Here is a 22,362-nt window from a genome sequence, read left to right on the forward strand (position 1 = left end):
AACGTAAACTACAAAATAGCCATGGGGAAAACAGATGTCTTTAGCTAGCAGAAGTTTTATCACTGGGCACATTCAAGTAAAATACATCATTCATTACTTTTCACTTATCAATCTAAATGGATATGGTGAAACTCAATTCTGATTATTAGTCAATTTTTACTTGTTTTGTCTGAATTAATAAAAAAATTGCATTTCAAGATACTGGACAGGCATTTAGTAATACAAGTTACTGAGCACTCAAAAATAGCCAATGGAAAATTTCAGTAGATCTGACCTACAATTCATCTAATATTTGGGTATAAAAGGTATTCTTTTTTCCTTGGCTTTACTGAGATGTAATTGATAAATAAAAATTGTATATATTAAGAAACATAACTTGATGCTTTGATGTATACACATATTCATCTTAAAATAATTACCACAATCAAACTAAGGAACATATCCATCACCTCACATTGAGAGGTTAAAAGAATCACCTCCTTCACTTTATAGACTTACTTATTGAACTTTTTAATCTTCTCCACTTCACAGTTTAAATAAACTTTAGCCAATTCTTACTAAAAAGGAGTAAAGAATTCCTGAGTTCAGGTCTGAATGAAATAAATACACTTCCCACCACCATGATTCAGTGGCCCTCAGAGAACGTAGGCACACTTTCTACCCCTGACTGTTCTGAGGGTGATGAACAGCAGAAAAACTGCTGTGCCTGGCAGAAGGTAGCCAAGGTTTACTGCTCCAACTGTAAGCCTGACCCCGTTCCTCCTGACATAAAACATTTGCCTTTGGTTATATCCACTTCCATCAACCCAACAACAGAGAATTCCAGCATGGTTTATAAATGGCATGCACCCTTTGGGGGCACTACAAGGCACAATTATTGGAGGCCGTTAAGTCTGCCATCTGGCCTTGCTAAATAATCGATGTGTATGTTTGAAGAGTCTATGCCAAGAAGCACACAGGCCAATGAATATACATACATGCTGTAATCTCCCTGCCCCCACCTCCACCATGATCTGTGTTCACGGCTGGATCAGCAGTGACCATGCTGATATACTCATATCAGCTTCACACTTGCTACTTTTGTCTCACAAGGGCTCAAAAGTATGTGTTCTCTTCTAGGTGTTCAGGGAATTAAGGCAACAGTAGTGATCTTGTTTTTTGAAGTAGTGGCTCCCAAGGGTTTTTAATGTTGGATTTTTAAAATTTAAGAATCTATTTGGTAAAACAGAACCAACCTTGAGGCCAGCCAGAGATCTGGATTCTAATCCTGCCACTTACGGGCTTCTTATGTGGCTCCAGTGGTAAAGAACCAGCCTGCCAATGCAGGAGCCACAAGAGACTCAGGTTCAATCCCTGGGTGAGAAAGATCCCCTGGAGGAGGGCATGGCAACCCACTCCAGTATTCTTGCCTGGAGAATACCATGGACAGAGGAATCTGGTAGGCTACAATACATAGGGTCACAGAGTCGGACACAACTGAAGCCACATAACACGGCACACAACACAACACGTGCCACTTATAAGTGGGGTACCGTTTGTCAAGTTAACTTCCCTGGCTTCATTGCTAATCTACACATAAGGAAACTAGAGATCTGGAACAAGAGTGTAAATTCAAATATTATTCCTCAATCCCAGTCTGTATATAAGACATCATTAACATTTTCAGCAGATTCTTTTTGCATGATTCTGAGGGATATGGATTAGGTCTGTAGCAGTTCTTTCTAGACTGTTTGATAGTAATTTCTGCAAAATATTGGTTTCTTCTATTTCCTTTCAGGTTTTCAGTCAATTCTGAAATTGCCTAAATGTTTTGCTTTGATCACCTCTAACAGTAGTTCACAGTGAAAATAAATCGTGACAGACTTTAGACAAGAAAATAAACAGTGACAGATTTTATTTTCTGGGCTCCAGAATCACTGCAGATGGTGACAGCAGCCATGAAATTAAAAGATGCTTGCTCCTTGGAAGAAAAGCTATGACCAAACTAGAAAGCATATTAAAAAGCAGAGACATTACTTTGCCAAAAAAGGTCCGTGAGGTCAAAGCTATGGTTTTGCCAGTAGTCATGTATGGATGTGAGCTGGATAATAAAGAAAGCTGAGCACTGAGATAATACAAACGTATGTTGGAATCTTTGCTGTATGATTTTTCATTGTCAACTGTTAGTTGCCCAACTGTGACTCAAGCAACTTTATATACTGAAAAGACTCGTTCATGAAAGTGACTGAATTTGCAGTAATGCAGACAAATACTATTATACAGCTATTTCTGAGTTGATTTTGCTATGGAATCCATTTTTTTTTCTATTTTGAAATACTCAAAAAATTCAACTCTCAGCCATATAATTATATTTTGGTTAATATCTGATCTCGCAAAGTTTTACACACTTCATAATGACATATAAAAGTTTTAACTCTTTACAGAGTAAAACAAGATAAATCTTTGCATATGTTTTTAAGTTACTAAGACAGACAGTTTATTGTGATCCACACAGTCAAAGGCTTTGGCATAGTCAATAAAGCAGAAATAGATGTTTTTCTGGAACTCTCTTGCTTTTTCGATGATCTAGCGGATGTTGGCAATTTGATCTCTGGTTCCTCTGCCTTTCCTAAAATCAGCTTGAACATCTGGAAGTTCACAGTTCACATATTGCTGAAGCCTGGCTTGGAGAATTTTGAGCATTCATTTACTAGTGTGTGAGATGAGTGCAATTGTGCGGTAGTTTGAGCATTCTCTGGCATTGCCTTTCTTTGGGATTGGAATGAAAACTGACCTTTTTCAGTCCTGTGGCCACTGCTGAGATGGGGAAACAGTGGAAACAGTGTCAGACTTTATTTTTTGGGGCTCCAAAATCACTGCAGATGGTGACTGCAGCCATGAAATTAAAAGATGCTTACTCCTTGGAAGGAAAGTTATGACCAACCTAGATAGCATATTGAAAAGCAGAGACATTACTTTGCTAACAAAGGTCCATCTAGTCAAGGCTATGGTTTTTCCAGTGGTCATGTATTGATGTGAGAATTGGATTGTGAAGAAAGCTGAGCACCAAAGAATTGATGCTTTAGAACTGCATGCAGTGTTGGAGAAGACTCTTGAGAATCCCTTGAACTGCAAGGAGATCCAACCAGTCCATTCTGAAGGAGATCAGCCCTGGGATTTCTTTGGAGCGAATGTTGCTAAAGCTGAAACTCCAGTAATTTGGCCACCTCATGCGAAGAGTTGACTCATTGGAAAAGACTCTGATGCTGGGAGGGATTGGGGGCAGGAGGGATGACAGAGGATGAGATGGTTGGATGGCATCACTGACTCAATGGACGTGAGTGTGAGTGAACTCTGGGAGTTGGTGATGGATAGGGAGGCCTGGGGTGCTGCGATTCATGGGGTCGCAAAGAGTCAGACATGACTGAGCGACTGAACTGAACTGAACTGAACTGAAGACAGACAACTGGGGGGATGTCTTTAAAATGCAATTTTACTCAGATTTAAATTCAAGTCATGAATTTAACTTGATGAAGCAAGTGAAAAGTAAATATCTATGAAAGAAAAAGCTGGCTTAAAACTCAACATTCAGAAAACTAAGATCATGGCACCTGGTCCCAACACTTCATGGCAAATAGATGGAGAAAGAGTGGAAATAGTGACAGATTTTATTTTCTTGGGCTCCAAAATCATTGCAGATGGTGACTGTAGCCATGTAATTAAAAGACGCTTGCTCCATGGAAGAAAAGCTATGACCAACCAAGATAGCATATTAAAACCAGAGATATTACTTTGCCAACAAAGGTCTGTCTAGTCAAAGCTATGGTTTTTCCAGCAGTCATGTGGATGTGAGAGTTGGACCTTAAAGAAAGCTGAGTGCTGAAGAATTGGTGCTTTTGAACTGTGGTGTTGGAGAAGACTCTTGAGAGTCCCTTGGACTGCAAGGAGATCCAACCAGTCCATTCTGAAGGAGATCAGCCCTGGGATTTCTTTGGAAGGCATGATGCTAAAGTTGAAACTCCATTACTTTGGCCACCTGATGCCAAGAACTAACTCATTTGAAAAGACCCTGATGCTAGGAAAGATTGATGGCAGGAGGAGAAGGGGACGACAGAGGATGAATGTTTGGATGGCATCACTGACTTGATGGATATGAATTTGTGCAAGCTCTTGGAGTTGGTGATGGACAGGGAAGCCAGTGTGCTGCACTCCATGGTGTCACAAAGAGTTGGACATGCCTGAGCAACTGAACTGAGATGAGACTGAGAATTGTAGTTAATAAAACACTACCATATCTGTCTTTGAAATCACCTAATGACATTTTTGGACAATCCCGCAGATACCTTCTTGGTTTTTGCTATAATGTTATCTCCTTAGTGAGGGCTGCCTGACTTACCTGCCACCCTATTTAAAATTGAAGCCTGCCTTTCTCCCCTCCACCCAACTCTGTTATCTTACCCTGCCCTATTTTTAGGTCTTCTTATTTTTCCATATAGCACTCGCTACTTTCTAACACGGTGTCACATTTGCTCATTTAATATATTGTTGTTCAGTCACTAAGTCACGTCCAGCTTTTTGCGGACTGCAGCATGCCAGGCTCCTCTGTTCTTCACTATATCTTGGAGTTTGCACTGAACACTCATGGACTGATACTTTCTAACTGTGGTGTTGGAGAAGACTCTTGAGAGTCCCTTGTACTGCAAGGAGACCAAACCAGTCAATCCTAAAGGACATCAACACTGAATATTTATGGAAGGATTGATGCTGAAGCTGAAGCTCCAACACTTTGGCCACCTGATGCTAAAAGCAGACTCATTGGAAAAGACACTGATGCTGGGAAAGACTGAAGACAGCAGGAGGATGAGGCAGCAGAGGATAGATGATTAGACAGCAAGTCCGTGATCCATGAAGGGGGCATTTATTATATCTCATGTTAACTGTCTATCGTCTCCACTACAATGTAGGCTTCAGTAAAGCAGGGATCTTTACTCTGTTCACTGTTATATCCCAAGATCTAGCTTAGTCTGGTACATAGTATGCATTCTATAATCCTTGTTGAGTACTGTATGTTAAATGAATTCCCTGCTTTATTTTCTACTGCTGGTGAATGAACCTAAGCATCTTCCACTTTCCAAAACAACTGGGAGTATACAACCTGGCACCTGCCTACCCCCACTCCAGACTGGAAATGAGAAAACTCTGCTTCCTCATCTGCACTACAACTGACAGCAGAATTCAACTGGATAGGTGCTTATAATTGCTTGGGACCCTGGGATTCAAGGTAAAGACATAAAATCCCCAGTATGGTTTATGTCCAAGAGCATTCAGAGGACTCATTAGTTTTTAGATGAAAATATGTGAACAGTTTTCAGATTTCTTAGTGCAACAATTCATAATTTCAACCCAAGGTCAGTATAGGGAACATTGCTTTGGTAATAGCCACACTGCCTCATGGTGTTTTATAGCAAAAGTTCAGAGTTAAAGATTTTTTTCAGGAGAGACAGATTTTTCAAATGTATAAAGTATAAGGTCAGCAAACATTTACAGAGTATATTGTTTATGCCAAGCATTGTTAGATATTAAGAAAAACAAAAAATTAAGTCATAGTTGCTGGATTTAGGAAGCTTCAAGTAAGGGTTGAGGGGACAGACTTGAGTATTTAAACAAACAATCATGACAACATGGACCAATCACATTATGGGAGCCAGGAAAGACCTCACAGAGGAAGAGACATGGGAGTTGTAATTCAGAATTTTCCTTCAGTCCCTAAAAGTGATTTTTCCCACTTGCCTCAGCAGTTGTCCCCCTCCTTCATAAGTATAACTTTATATTCATTATTTTAGTGATAAATATTACAACCTGAATAATACTAAAACTCACTATAAAAAACAGAAAATGCAGATAACTTCAAAGAAAAAAAATACACATCTGTAATCTTACCACACTTATCTAGTTAGTCTTTTTATTACCTATAGGCTGACCCCAGATACAATTTTGTTCCAGCAAGATGCCTTCCCTTCTCATTTACTGAGCTTGTGTTTTGTGCCAGAGATTCTAGAGAGTTTGGTAACACAAAACCTGGATCTAGACCTATTTTTCTGATTCAAAATCCTCATAAAGCCTAAACCCAAAAGACAATGACAATCTATTAACATCATTCTCCCCCAGGCCTCAAGAAAGGAAAAGCAGCCCTTGACATCCAGAAGCTGGCCTGGCACTCACAGTTGGGCCATGGTGCTCTTCTGGCAAACAGAAACAATCTCACAGAACATCAGCTTCAGACAAAGCCACTCTATAATCATGGTGGGTCAATACACACAGGACCACTCTAATCACACCTGAATGTGAGCACAACCAGAACACTGTCCAACTCACAATACACCATGTGTCCCTCTCTCCTGGCTGATAGAAGTGACTGCTGCTTCTTTATCAGTTACAGTCTTAGCTTGACTCTGCTCTGCTTTCCTTCTGGAAAAGATTTATTGAGATCCTCAACCACAGAATACACCTACTTGCTGATAATATCCAATTCAGAGAAAAGCTCCTTCTCTTTAAACTTGAACCAAAATCATAAAATATAGGCCCAAATAATCATAACGATTGCTTTCATAATTTTCCAATCATGCTGTTGTTGTTTCATCGCTCATTCATGTCTGAGTGTCTGACTCTTTGTAACCCCATGGACTGCAGCATGCTAGGTTTCCCTCGCCTTCACTATCTCTCGGAGTTTGCTCAAACTCATGCCTATTGAGTCAGTGAGCCATCCAACCATCTCATCCTCTGTTGCCCCTTCTCCTCCTGCCTTCAGTATTTCCCAGCATCAGGGTCTTTTCCAATGAGTCAGCTCTTCACATCAGGTGGCCAAAGTATTGGAGCTTCCTTCAGCTTCAACATCAGTCCTTCTAATGAACACGCAGGACTGATTTCCATTAGGATGGACTGGTTGGATCTCCTTGCAGTCCAAGGGACTCTCAAGAGTCTTCTCCAACACCACAGATTGAAAGTATCAACTCTTCTGTGCTCAGCTTTCTTTATGGTCCAACTGTCACATCCATATATGACTACTGGAAAAAAACATAGCTTTGACTATACAGACTTCTGTCAGTGAAGTGATATCTCTGCTTTTTAATATGCTGTCTAGGTTTTCATAGTTTTTTCCCTAAGGAGCAAGTATCTTTTAATTTCATGGCTGCAGTCACTATCCGCAGTGATTTTGGAGACCAAGAAAATAAAGTCTGTCAGTGCTTCCATTTTTCCCCCATCTATTTGCCATGAAGTGATGGGACTGTATGCCATGATCTTAGCTTTCTGAATGTTGAGTTTTAAGACAGCTTTTTCACTCTCCTCTCTCACCTTCAGGAAGAGGCTCTTTAATTCCTCTTTGCTATCTGCCATTTGGGTGGTGTCACCTGCATATCTTCCTTCTCCTATTCTGGAATGAGTACTAAATCCAATTTGTTCAATTCTAGGTGAGCTCCTGATGGTCTCTCTCTACAAGACAATGAAAGTCTTACAAGGCAGTGAAAGTCTATAAATACTGTCTGAAAGAGGGAGAGAGACAGAGAGAGAAATAGAGACAAAGAGAGAATCCATCTTTCCCTTGAACTTGCTTTCCACTTCAGTGGCCTTTCTCTCCTTTCTTTTAATACTAGACTTTTTCAAAGCCTCAACTTTATTTTTATTTCTTTATTTCAGGCAAGTCTTTATTGGGGCCCCTGCTGCAGCATTAGGGAGCAAGAACAATCAATAGTTTCCCTTGTCAAAGCCTCAAATTAAAAAATGTTTCACATTTACTTCTCAACTCACAACAGTTGCTTCCCTTTACTACTGCTACTACTACTAAGTCACTTCAGTCATGTCTGACTCTGTGCGACCCCATAGACGGCAGCCCACCAGGCTCCCCCATCCCTGTGATTCTCCAGGCAAGAACACTGGAGTGGGTTGCCATTTCCTTCTCCAATACATGAAAGTGAAAAGTGAAAGTGAAGACGCTCAGTCATGTCCGACTCTTCCCGACCCCATGGACTGCAGCCCACCAGGCTCCTCCATCCATGGGATTTTCCAGGCAAGAGTAGTAGAGTGGGGTGCCATTGCCTTCTCCACTTCTCTTGACTGTTGGATTCCAAAGCTTAGGCAAGAGCTTTTCAAGCAACCAAGTGCCTTGTGTGGTCTGGCCACTCTCGAAACCATCCTCGCATTAAATTGCCAATGACCTGTTGATTGAAAATTTCTAAAGCTTCTTTCTTGTTCTCCTCTCCATTCTTTTGGAAGCCTCTGTCCCTTTTGAATGCCTCTCCCATGTTGAAATGTTTTCCCTAGGACTCCCATTTCTGAAGCTTGATCCTTCTCCAGAATTCTTTCTTTCTCCCACCCCTGCAATCCCTAACATTCCACACTAGCCTCTTCCTCCCTTCTCTGGGGGACTCTCAGGATGAGTACATTGCCTCCTCAGCATCCATATGCTGGTGGCTCTCCAGCCTACCTCTCTACTCAGCAGGCTGCTGGAGAGCCCTGTCGGAGGGAAAGCAGCTTCTCAGAGCTAATACGTTGAAGTCCAATTTCATATTACTTTAACTGTTCGTTCATTCAATAACATTTATTGGGTGCACACTATCCAATGGACATTGTGGAAGGCTTTAGAGATTCAGTAGGCTTCCCTTGTGGCTCAGCTGGGAAAGAATCCACCTGCAATGCAGGAGACATGGGTTCGATCCCTGGGTTGGGAAGATCCCCTGGAGAAGGGAAAGGCTATCCACTCCAGTATTCTGGCCTGGAGAATTCCATGTACTGTACAGTCCATGGGGTCACAAAGAATCAGACATGACTGAACAACTTTCACTTTCACTTTTTAGAGATTTAGTAATAAAGAGCCCAGTTACTACTCTCAAGGAACTTATAGCTAACAACAGACAAGGCATGTATGCTAATGTTCTTATTACAGTATTAAATATCACTTATCAAATGAATGAATGCATGCTTAAGTAACAGACTTCTTTGATAGGCAATGTAATGTGAGGGCTAATATCATGGACTATTAGCCAAACTGCCTGGACTCTAATGTCAGCTCGATCAGTTTCTAACTGTGAGATCTTAACCAAGTTATTCTCACTGTACCTTTTTTTCCTCATCTGTCAAGTGCAGATAATAACAGTTCCTTCTTTAGAGGGTTGCAGTATAAACAAGTCCATATTTGTGGTGTGCTTAGCGTGCATTATGGCACACAGCAATGCTGGCAGGTTTTCCATTTGTATTATTACTGGGCTTTGAGAGTTATGTCACCATGCATAAGAGTTGCCAAGACCAGCTCAAGGAGGAGCATAAAAGGGATCTAAGATTTTTTTTTTTTTCAGGAGAAGGTAATACCTAAGCAGGATCTGAAACCCTGAGCTAGACAAAGAAGACAAAAAGATGAAAAAGGGTCGTTCAGACAAAGAAAACAAAGAGTATAGAGTGCCAATAACATGGGTGATTAAGAGACAGGCATTCCAGGAATTTTAAAGAAAAATGAAAGGATAACAACAAATGAAGCAGAGGAGGAAAACTAAGGCCAGGTTGTCAAGAATTCTTATACAGCAGCAGTGATTTTCCTCTGATGATAAACTATTGCCTCCCATTGAGATATTGAAGGGCTCGAAGCAGAGTAATGATAGAATCCTATTTCCATATTAGCAGCTCTGTACAGAGTACAGAGACAGTGGGAGAAGGGAAAGTAGGGAGGAGGCTAGTACACAATTCCCCAAGGAGGGGATAGCCCCTGATCCCCCTGATCTAACGGGAAGCAGGAGAGAGGGGGAATCTTCTAACATATTGTCAGTATGTTTTCTGAGTCTTTCACTTTTTAAAAAAAATATGCTTGTAAAAGTGAAAGTGTTAGTCACTTAGTCGTGTGCAACTCTTTGTGACTCCATGGACTATAGTCCACCAGGCTCTTCTGTCCATGGAATTCTCCAGGAAAGAATTCCAGACAAGAGTGGCCTGCCATGCCCTTCTCCAGAGGATCTTCCCAGCCCAGGGATTGAACCTGCGTCTTCCACATTTTAGGCAGATTCTTTACTGCCTGAGTCACCAGGTGCAAACTATTATATATAGGATGGCTAAACAATATGGTCCTTCTGTACAGCACAGGAAAATATATTCAATATTCTGGGATAAACCATAGTGGAAAAGAATATAAGAAAAACCATATATATGTGTGTAACTGAATCACTTTGCCGTATAGCAGAAATTAACACAACATGGTAAATCAACTCTACTTCAATAAAAAGTAGTTAATATGCTTAGCCAGTAATCATCTTGTAATAATAGCTATACTCAAGCTCCACAAAGCAAAATTTGCTTTGTTTAAATTCCTTAATTTAAGTGAAATAAAAAAAACTACCAAGTATGTTGGGATTGAAAGATACTGTCCTGTGGTATACAGAGACTGTCATTTTACCCTCTTTAATACTTGGCTATTCCCCACCAATCCATAGGAAATTATTACGTGTTAAATTTATGTTATTTTATTTGAGGATATAATTAATGTTTTAATCAGAAGTAGATAGGACCAAAATAAATATATATTTTATAGCACCAATTATTTCCTTTATTATTCCTGACAGCAAGAAGCCATCATTCTTGTTAGTATTCTTTCCACCTTATCTTGGATGGACTGATATGAGTTCAGTTGATTAGGTGCTGTTGCAAAGCTCAATGTTTTCCTCTGGTCCTGGGCTGAAAGGCATTTTTTAATAATATACCCATCTACCATTGTGTAAATTATGGTCAGGCATAACACTACTATGTAAGGCACTTTCTTCCTCACTGGTTGAGAATTTTTTCCCACTGATTTTTCTTGTTTTTTTTTTTTTTTTTCTTTTCATTTCAAATCAATCAAATCCCAACAATTTATGTACAACAGAAGAGGCTCAAAAGTCCAAGGCTTAAAATAAATCAGATTTTAGGCAATGATAAATGTTAATAAAAGTAGACATATCTTCTCCTGACTCTATGCAATTTTCTGGACAGAAAACTGCATAGAATCAGGAGAAGATACATATAATATATATGGTGTTCTATATTTTCAGTAATCTGAACACTTTTATAGTCTGAAAAAAGATTTACAGTGTGATAGATTTCTTCAGCCTACTACAAAGGCTATCACACTTTTCTATTCTCAAAGGTCACAGAATACAAATCTGTTCAAACAAACTAAGAATACTGATAATATATCTGCAGCTAGAATTAGAGTGGGGTTTTCTAATTTGAGTTATTATATAAACAATCAGAAGTTTTCCAGTAATAGTTATCAAATATCACATTACTTAGATGAAGCTATATTAGTGATATATATATTACTACAAATAATAAACAGCACTATCTTAAGTCTTTCAAAAACCCACATAATTTTCCTCATTTCTCTCTTAAACCCATTAGAATCTCTTCAGCAGAGAGATAATTAGTAGAAATTTCCTTTAAATTCACTACTGTAATTAAGCTAACAAGTTTCCCCCAAATATCACTCTGTAAACAAAAACTGACAATATGTCCATGACGATGGTGAAATTGGGATGATACATACAAAGACTGGCTTCAAATATATTAATTGTCAGGATGCTTAAATCAAGGAATATATGTATGGCTGAGGAAAAACCTGTATTTAGCCTATCAACATTTTTGGAAAGGCTCATATGCTAAGCACTGTGCCAGTTTCTGGGACAGCAAAGAGCACTAAGGCATGGCTCCTATACTCGAGAAGCTCAGTCTCTTAAGGATGATATCCATCACTTTTCATAAGAAAGTTCTATGTTAAATAGTAAATACAACAATGAAGACACAAGCAAAGTTGGATAGAAGCTCGAGAGGTAGTGGGAATAAACTTGTGTGGGGGCACAGACCTTGGTATTTACCTTTCCATTGTGTGCACATGTATGCATTTACATATGTGCATCTATAAGACTTTGGTATAAGACTTTTGTGAGAGTCTGGATGTGTATGAGGCAGTCACAAAGCTTAATGTGACTACTTAACGTACACCTAATGTACCTAAAATGATGCTGCATCTGAAATTAATAGTGCACATGGTTGAAACAAGTATATGGATGCTATACAATGCTCATATATAACATAATCAAATATTAAAAGCAATAAACATTTTTGACAAAGTTAATAAAAAATTTAAGTAGTAAATTAAGCAGGTATGTTTCTGTAAAATTCTAAAATAACTAAGATTCATATTTCCAAGATAACTAAACATAATTCATTAAGAAAAAAAAGTATGAGAAGAAGATAAATTTCCTGTTGGTTTATTGTGCTCACACTTAGTATCTTCAGAAGTCTACAGATCTTTATTAGTAAGTAGCAACAAGATAATTATTAGATATATTAAGGGGTCAATGGAGAAGGAAATGGCAACCCACTCCAGTGTTCTTGCCTTGAGAATCCCAGGGACAGGGGAGCCTGGTAGGCTGCTGTCTATGGGGTCGCACAGAGTTGGACACGACTGAAGCGACTTAGCAGTAAGGGGTCAATAACTCCATTTTCAAAGCATATGATCAAGTAACAGTCATGAAATGCTTACTCAGTAAATAGGACCTACCATGAACAATTCTGACACAACCAATATGAAGTAGTCAAAGATGATTCTTACCTCCTTGTTCACACAATTGCTGGGCTAAAGCATCTTTGAAGATAATCTGGCCCCTGTGTGTTGCTGTAGCCCTGGAAATGAATAGGAAAAGGTTAACACAATCTTGTAATAAGTTTGATGATAACAATGTATTTTTAAACTTTTTAAAACCTTATTTTGAAATGTTACATGGACATGATCTTTTAAAAAATGAGTGCATCTAAACAGAGGTGAAAATGAATAAGAGAGTCAAGGCTTAAACCAAGGCACCTGGGTTGAGAATTATCTTCTGGTTGGTTTTACTTTGTAAAGATGTTCTAACATTTGTGGTTTATTCTGAAAACTGCAGATGTGAGCAAATCTTGGGTAGGAAAAAAAGAATAAAAAGGATGTTTATTAAAATTATTCTTCAGGAGACCTTGATGTAAAATGTTTTGTAGTACAATAATGATATTAGCATTGGAGGAAGATGCCCATAATGTACTCCTTTCCGATATCAACAGTTATCATAACACAGAGATTTGAGACCAAGAAATACATTTTTAAGGTTTTGTTTTTTTTTAAGAGGCCTATTCTGCACTTTCATAATACAAAGTCTGTCATAATAAAATACACCTTTTCCCCTACTGGGTCTAATTTACCATTTGAAGAAGATGTGAATCTTTTACCTCCTCTAATCAGAGCTGTACATATGGATTCATGAAAAAAAAAATCCTTGTAGCAGATTTGTTATTCAATAGCTATAAAAGGAACTGTCTTATTAGAGGAAGAATTATTTATGCTTTATATTTGAAGTGTTTTTTCTTAAACAAGATTTTTTTTCTCTTGGTACACAATGTATTATCTAAACAAATTTAAAACAGGAAATTATGCCTCTTCATAAGAAATTTGATTTCAGAAAATAATCGAAAATAATCTATACAAAATCTTTTTAATAACTAAAATGCATTAACATTAGATCTCAACGTTAGTTCTAACCAAAACCAGCCTAGGACAAAAACAATTTGATTCAGCCATCATTTACTGAAGATGGATTATGTACAAGGCACTGGACTAGGTCACAAAACACAGTATTTGGCCTCTGCATTTCCCCTCCATATGTGCATCCCTCAATCGACATCTTGCCCTTTGTCCAGCCTGTTAGGACTCATGGTTCCCAACATCCCCATTCTGGTCTCCAGGTGGATGCATGTTCCTCCTCCATGCTGCAGACCTTACTGATTTCTGTCCCGCATTGGACTGTTACTATCGCTAGTGTCAGTCCCCCAGGACCCGAGTCTCTGGAAGTAATCTGATAAACTAAGCCATGCTGAAGTGTTAATGGGTGATACTGCTCCAAGCTAACACATTTCATCTGTGACACTGAAAATATTATACTTTAACACACACAAACAATGACACAGTAGTGGGAGTTTTTAATAGTGGGAGAGAGATATAACTGGAGAGAAAAATCACTGGGCAGTCTTCAACTCCCATTCTATGTGATATTTATAAGGGTGATCAGCCCTTACTACTGCATATTAATCATTATTGAAACCACAAATAAATAGATACTACCATTCTCCCTATATAGTCACATGTATTTATATGGTTTTCATTGCTTTTAGCAAGCTGAAAATGAGACAGACTAAATTAAGGACCAATCCAAGCCATAAACAAGACCCACAGACCCATAAATTAATTACAAGCTTTATTTCCAGAGAGAACGTGGAAACTTAATTTACTAAACAAATCTCAATCTAGTCAAGAGCTTCCAAGTTTACAGATACTTCCGATAGCAAAACAGCAATTATAAATGTAGATTTTTAATTTGACATTTACTTTGGAAGGGATATATTTTCTGAAATCACTAACAACCAAGAAAAGTCCTGCAATATACAGTATTTAAACAATCATTCATTTTAGTTCTCTTTGGATTATAAGTATATAATATTCTTATGGTAATATTTCTCATTGGTCCACACACTTAGTTATCACTGTGCCAGTGTATGCACCTCTGAACACGAAGGAGCCAAAGTATTCAAATAAAATTCATGTCACAGAGGTTCTGCGTTTTCGCTGGAAATCAGAGATATTGATATATACATTGGTCACTGCACAGAGCCCTGTAAATAGTCCAGACAACTTCCTCTACTTCTCAATTTCTTCAGATTTAGAATTTCATTCATGCTCTTACTGTTGCTACTGCAGTTCAATGAATGAATTTCTAAGAACTATAGGACAATTAAGGAGAAGGCAATGGCACCCCACTCCAGCACTCTTGCCTGGAAAATCCCATGGATGGAGGAGCCTGGTGGGCTGTAGTCCATGGGGTCGCTAAGAGTCAGACATGACTGAGCGACTTCCCTTTTACTTTTCACTTTCTTGCATTGGAGAGGGAGATGGCAACCCACTCCAGTGTTCTTGCCTGGAGAATCCCAAGGACGGGGGAGCCTGGTGGGCTTCTGTCTCTGGGGTTGCAGAGTCGGACGTGACTGAAGCAACTTAGCAACTTAGCATAGAAGAACTAAAACTGAATAAATTTTTATCATCTAGTCAAAATTTCTTTAGCAGTGTTACTCATTTTTCAAACAAATATTACACAATTCCTATATATGAACAGGGGAGCCCCAGCTTTTGAAGTTGTTGGGTTCCTTCTCTTCAGCTAGCATGCCCCCTGGGGCCTAGTCTCCAAAAGTTCCTGGTATTCTTCCCTGGAATACTTGGGGATTTGAAGTAGAAAAGTTTGAAAACCATTGATCTAGTCTGATTCTTTATAAGAAACAGACGCCCAGGGTGCACCTGCTGAAGGTCATATGGCCTGATAATGGCAGATAGAACCTAATTTCAGGTCTTGATTCCAAGCCTTGGATTCTTCTCACTGCATCAGTAGTTTTCAAAATGTGCTCTATAGTGTGCCCAGGGGTCTCCAAGGGAGTCCAAGGGATGGGCTGCAGGAAATGCTTCAGGCACCATTAATTCATCTATAGCATTTAGTTCAAATATATGTTCTAAGTATTTACTGCTGTTTGAAGAAAGGGTTCAGCAGTTTCAAACTGGATTGACGAGCAAACTATGTGCTCAATGTCATTATCAGAAGTCCTCTGCTTGGGAGAAATAAAAGTAGTAATAATAATAATGTGACTGATATAGGTACGTATAAGGCTTAAAGCTCAATATTCAGAAAACTAAGATCATGGCATCTGGTCCCATCACTTCATGGCAAATAGATGGGGAAACAGTGGAAACAGTGTCAGACTTTATTTTGGGGGGCTCCAAAATCACTGCAGATGGTGACTGCAGCCATGAAATTAAAAGACACTCCTTGGAAGAAAAGTTATGACCAACCTAGATAGAATATTCAAAAGCGGAAACATTACTTTGCCAACAAAGGTCTGTCTAGTCAAGGCTATGGTTTTTCCAGTGGTCATGTATGGATGTGAGAGTTGGACTGAGAAGAAAGCTGAATGCCGAAGAATTGATGCTTTTGAACTGTGGTGTTAGAGAAGACTCTTGAGAGTCCCTTGGACTGCAAGAAGATCCAACCAGTTCATCCTAAAGGAGATCAGCCCTGGGATTTCTTTGGAAGGAATGATGCTAAAGCTAAAACTCCAGTACTTTGCCACCTCATGCAAAAAGTTGACTCATTGGAAAAGACTGTGATGCTGGGAGGGATTGGGGGCAGGAGGAGAAGGGGACGACAGAGGATGAGATGGCTGGATGGTATCACCAACTCGATGGACATGGGTTTGAGTAAACTCCGGGAGTTAGTGACGGACAGGGAGGCCTGGCGTGCTGCAATTCATGGGGTCACGAGTCGGACACAACTGAGCGACTGAAATGAACTGAAGGCATACATATACATATATCATGCATATATATATGTAAGGGCTCTATATCTGTTGTAAGGGTTCTATGTAAATTAAGTCAATTAATATCAACAACAATGCTAATAGGTAGGTACTATTACCCTCATTTTTCTGGGACACAGAACTACTGTTTCAGCTGCTTAATGTCTTGTAACTGGTACTAGGTCAGTAGTCAAACTCGGGCAGTCTGAATGTCAAGATCTCATTTTATGTTGTTCAGTCATTCAGTTTTGTCCAATTCTTTGCGACCCTATGGATGAAGCACACCAGGCTTCCCTGTCTTTCACTGACTCCCAGAGCTTGCTCAACTCATGTCCATCAAGTCAGTGATGCCATCCAAAAATCTCATCCTCTGTTGTCCCCTTCTCCTCCTGCCTTCAATCTTTCCCAGCATCAGGGTCTTTTCTAGTAAGTTCTTTGCATCATGTGACCAAAATATTGGAACTTCAGCTTTAATATCAGTCCTTTTAATGAATATTCAGGACCAATTTCTTTTAGGATGAACCAGTTTGATCTCCTTGCTGTGCAAGGGACTTTCAAGAGTCTTCTCCAACACCACAGTTCAAAAGCATCAATTCTTCGGTACTCAGCTTTCTTTATGGTCCAACTCTCACATCCATACATGACTACTGGAAAAACCATAGCTGTGACTATACAGACCTGGTTGGCAAAGTAATATCTCTGCTTTTTAAAACACTGTAGATGGTGACCGCAGCCATTAAGTTAAAAGATGCTTACTCCTTGGAAGAAAAGCTATGACAAACCTAGACAGCATATTAAAATGCAGAGACATTACTGTTTTCAACAAAAGTCCATCTAGTCAAAGCTATGGTTTTTCCAGTAGTCATGGATGGATGTGAGAGTTGGACCATAAAGAAAGCTGAGTGCCGAAGAATCGATGCTTTTGAACTGTGGTGTTGGAGAAGACTCTTGAGAGTCCCTTGGACTGCAAGGAGATCAAACCGGTCCATTCTAAAGGAAATCAATCCTGAATATTCATTGGAAGGACTGATGTTGAAACTGAAGTTCCAATACTTTGGCCACCTGATGCCAAGAACTGACTCACTGGAAAAGACCCTGATGCTGGGAAAGATTGAAGGCAGGAGGAGAAGGGGATGACAGAGGATAAGGTTGTTGCATGGCATCACTGACTTGATGGACATGAGTTTGAGCAAGCTCCAGGAGTTGGTGATGGACAGGGAAGCCTGACGTGCTGTGGTTGATAGGGTCTCAAAGAGTCGGACGTGACTGAGTGACTGAACTGACTGACTAGGTTTGTCATTAGCTTTTCTTCCAAGGAGCAAGGATTTTTTAATTTCATGGCTGCAGTCACTATTGCAGTGATTTTTGAGCCCAAGAAAATAATGTATCTCACTTTATAACTATTACATTAAATTGTCATTGATTGATTCAAAGATTTGAAGGTAGTTCTCCATGTTTTTTTTTTTTTTTTTTTTTGGAGGAGACTCTGCTTTCTGGGCCTAATCTTTAAATCCATGCCTCCTAGAGACTGTGGTCTCTATTCCAACTTTTCAGTCCATTTCTCTTGATCACTTCTCTCACAGTGTTGAGTCCTTTGGCTTCTATTCAGCTCACTACAGTTCCCTTTGAGCTCTGCCCCATTTCCTCCATCAGCCCCCAGATCCCTTGCATCTCTCTTATTTCCTACCAAATACAGATATGCCAGATGCCAAGCTTATTTACACTACAGTCCAAGTCCTAGGATACAAGGACACAAATATATGTGTTGACAGATAGATAATCATCATGTACATCACTTCCTATACAAATCTTTAAATCCCTCAGATCACATTTTAAAAATATGCATCCTACAATAGGTGCCTGGTTAGGTGATTTTAAGGGTCTGCTACTTAGCACCTTATTTTGGTGGGGAAGAAAAAGCAGAAGCCCAGATAACCACCAAGAACCCAAGTTCCATTGCTTTTACACATGAATAGCCCCAGGCTGTGACTTTCCTCAATAAGGGCAAGCTTACTTTGAACACATTCAGAGTTAATGTAGTAATTCATGTGGTTTACTACACAAGCACAATACTTATTTCAAATATTTTATGGAATATATTTATATAAAATACATTTAAATATATACATATATAGTCAAAATATAAATGTATAAACATAAATAAATACATCTAAATATAAATATAAAAGTATATTTATATATTCCAAAATTGCTAAAATCACAGTAACGCAAAGTTAAAAGACCCTAGAGGTTATGTCCTTCAATTTTTAACCCATGATATATTTGTCTTTCTACAAGACCTTCTAGCACTAACACCCAAAAAAGATGTCCTTTTCATTATAGGGGACTGGAATGCAAAAGTAGGAAGTCAGGAAATACCTGGAGTAACAGGCAAATTTGGCCTTGGAGTACAGAATGAAGCAGGGCAAAGCCTAATAGAGTTTTGCCAAGAGAACGCACTGGTCATAGCAAATACAAACAACACAAGAGAAGACTCTACAAATAGACATCACTGAAACAGACATACAAATGAACAATACCAAAATCAGACTGATTATATTCTTTGCAGTCAAACATGGAGAAGCTCTATATAGTCAGCAAAAACAAGACTGTGGCTCAGATCATGAACTTCCTTATTACCAAATTCAGATTTAATTTGAAGAAAGTAGGGAAAACCACTAGACCATTCAGGTATGACCTAAATCAAATCCCTTACGATTATAAAGTGGAAGTGACAAGTAGATTCAAGGGATTAGATCTAATAGAGTGCCTGAAGAACTATGGACAGAGGTTTGTGACATTGTACAGGAGATAGGGATCAAGACAATCCCCAAGAAAAAGAAATGCAAAAAGGCAGAATGGTTGTCTTCAGAGGCTTTACAAATAGCTATGAAAAGAAGAGAAGTGAAGGGCAAAGGAGAAAAGGAAAGACATACCCATTTGAATGCAGAGTTCCAAAGAATAGTAAGGAGAGCTAAGAAAGCCTTCCTCAGTGATGAATGCAAAGAAATAGAGGAAAACAATAGAATGAGAAAGACTAGAGATCTCAAGAAAATTAGAGATACCAAGGGAACATTTCTTGCAAAGATGGGCTCAATAAAGGACAGAAATGGTATGAACCTAACAGAAGCAGAAGATATTACAAAGAGGTGGCAAGAATACACAGAACTATACAAAAAAGATCTTCACGACCCAGATAATCACAATGGTGTGATCACTCACCTAAGGCCAGACATCTGGAATGCAAAATCAAGTGGGCCTTAGGAAGCATCACTGTGAACAAAGTTAGTGGAGGTGATGGAATTCCAGTTGAGTTATTTCAAATCCTAAAAGACGATGCTGTGAATGTGCTGCACTCAATATGCCAGCAAATTTGGAAAGCTCAGCAGTGGCCACAGGACTGGAAAAGGTCAGTTTTCATTCCAATCCCAAAGAAAGGCAATGGCAAAGAATGCTCAACTACTGCACAATTGCACTCAATCTCACATGCTAGTAAAGTAATGCTCAAAATTCTCCAAGCCAGGCTTCAATAGTACATGAACTATGAAATTCCAGATGTTCAAGCTGGATTTAGAAAAGGCAGAGGAACCAGAGATCAAATTGCCAACATCTGCTGGATCATTGAAAAATCAAGAGAGTTCCAGTAAAGTATCTACTTCTGCTTTATTGACTATGCCAAAGACTTTGACTATGTGGATCACAACACACTGTGGAAAATTCTGAAAGAGATGGGAATACCAGACCACCTGACCTGCCTCTTGAGAAACCTATATGTAGATCAGGAAGCAACAGTTAGAACTGGGCATGGAACAACAGACTGGTTCCAAATAGGAAAAGGAGTACGTCAAGGCTGTATATTGTCACCCTGCTTATTTAACTTACATGCAGAGTACCTCATGAGAAATGCTTGGCTGGATGAAGCCCAAACTGGAATCAAGATTGCTGGGAGAAATATCAATAACCTCACATATGCAGATGACACCACCCTTATGGCAGAAAGCGAAGAACTGGAGAACCTCTTGATGAAAGTGAAAGAGGAGAGTGAAAAAGTTGGCTTAAAACTCAATATTCAGAAGACTAAGATCATGGCATCTGTTCCCATCACTTCATGGCAAATAGATGGGGAAACCACGGAAACAGTGAGAGGCTTTATTTTGGGGGGCTTCAAAATCACTGCAGATGCTGACTGAAGCCATGAGATTAAAAGATGCTTGCTCCTTGGGAAAAAAGGGAAAGAGGGAGGAGAAGGTGACGGCAGAGGATGAGATGGTTGGATGGCATCACTGACTCAATGGACATGAGTTTCAGTAAACTCTGGGAGTTGGTGATGGACAGGGAGGCCTGGCATGCTTCAGGTCCATGGGATCACAAACAGTTGGACACAAATGAGCGACTGAAATGAACTGATGATAATATATAGCTATGGTATATGGTGACAGGCATTTATTTTCAGAATTATATTATGCAATTTATAGCTCTCTTTTGGGAGGAAGTCTATCAAAGTTGTGTTGCTAATAACTATGTTGGTACTACTTGCAACTTAATTTTCAATAATTAGCAGTAATTTTTCAGAAGAGTTCAGAAAATATCCTCATTGTTCAGTGTTCTGGGGAGTAGACCAATTTCTTGAATAAGCTTCTAATTAGTACTTATCTTCTTGGGAGATGCGTAGGTTTCTAGAGCAAGTTTGCCAACAAGAATCTCTGTTAAATAAGTAATTTTAAAATTAGAGGGACTGTTACGATCTATCATTTGAAAAGCTCCATAGATTCTACCAGATGAAGAAAGTTCATATTCAGAGCTTGAAACAGCCTCTGTTATGAATTTTAAAAAACTACCATATTCTAATTTTAACTGCATTCATAGAGCAACTGTCTAGTAGGCTGCCCAAGCCATTTAACAGTAAGTGTGTGTTGCGGTGATGTACGAACCTGAAGCTCACAGTGCCTGGAATCAGAAAGACGAGTGGGTGACCACAGGGAGCTGCCATTGACAAGCTGAATACATACTTCTTTAATTACCTGAGGGTTCAGATTCTCTATATGAAGATAGGGTTAATCTCAACAGTTATTATTTAAAGATAATAACATTTACTCTTCAGATACTTATAGTCTCTCTACCTAAATAGATTTCAAGGTTTTGGAATAGTAGAAATAGTTAATTAAAAAGAAATTAATTCCCCACAAGGCATCTGTCATAATGGCTTGAACATATGAGTGAATCAAAACAATTTTCAGTTCACAATTTGCTTCTATTCTGAATATTGCCATCAAGTTTCCAAAACAGGACTGAAAAGGAGTTTTAATATAGTTGCTATAACGCCTACCCAAGTGTACTGTTTCATTATTTCACGAATCAATTTGCTCACAGATTAACCTAAAGAATCATTTTTAAACCTAGGACAATGTGCACTCTCTTGATTGGAATCTCTTTCCAGATTCATCCCCACGCAGTCACAGCTTTCACATTGTGTGAGTTTTCTTTCTAAAACTGCTCGACATCCTTCTGTGGCTCTCCATCAACTTAAAGCAGCCTGTCAGATTCCTTAGAATGACCTAAAAGGTTCTTTAGGATCTGGTCCCTGCCTATTATATCCAGCTTCACCTTCCATGGCACCTTGTAACTGAGCCACACAGTAGTCTTCACAGGTTCTAGAATGCCTGGTTTCTTTCATGCCACTCCTTCCCCAGTTTTTCACATCCTATCACCTGTCATTGAAGACTCTTGCCAAAAATCTTTTATTCATCCTCTAAAATTTATCCAGAAATCTTTTTACCTTACAAAACCTTCTTAGACCTCCCAGGTAGTATGAGACATCTTCTCCAAAGATAACACAGCCTATTTTCTTAGCCTTGACTTGAAATGAAATGAAATGAAAGTCACTCAGTCATGTCCGACTCTTTGTGACTTGGTGGACTATACAGTCCATGGAATTCTCCAGGCCAG

General features: G+C 39.1%; 1 protein-coding gene across 2 annotated transcripts in view; it reads right to left on the bottom strand.

The window, feature by feature from the left end:
- RELN (reelin) overlaps window positions 1–22,362 on the bottom strand; it is a 558,072-nt gene that overhangs the window by 310,292 nt on the left and 225,418 nt on the right. For both annotated transcript variants that reach the window (XM_070787714.1, XM_070787715.1), the window contains one exon: window positions 12,608–12,678. In XM_070787714.1, coding sequence (XP_070643815.1) covers window positions 12,608–12,678 — 71 coding nt within the window. The remainder of the gene's footprint in view (window positions 1–12,607; window positions 12,679–22,362) is intronic.

This window comes from Bos indicus, chromosome 4 (assembly GCF_029378745.1).
Source record: "Bos indicus isolate NIAB-ARS_2022 breed Sahiwal x Tharparkar chromosome 4, NIAB-ARS_B.indTharparkar_mat_pri_1.0, whole genome shotgun sequence".
Classification (NCBI taxonomy): domain Eukaryota; kingdom Metazoa; phylum Chordata; class Mammalia; order Artiodactyla; family Bovidae; genus Bos; species Bos indicus.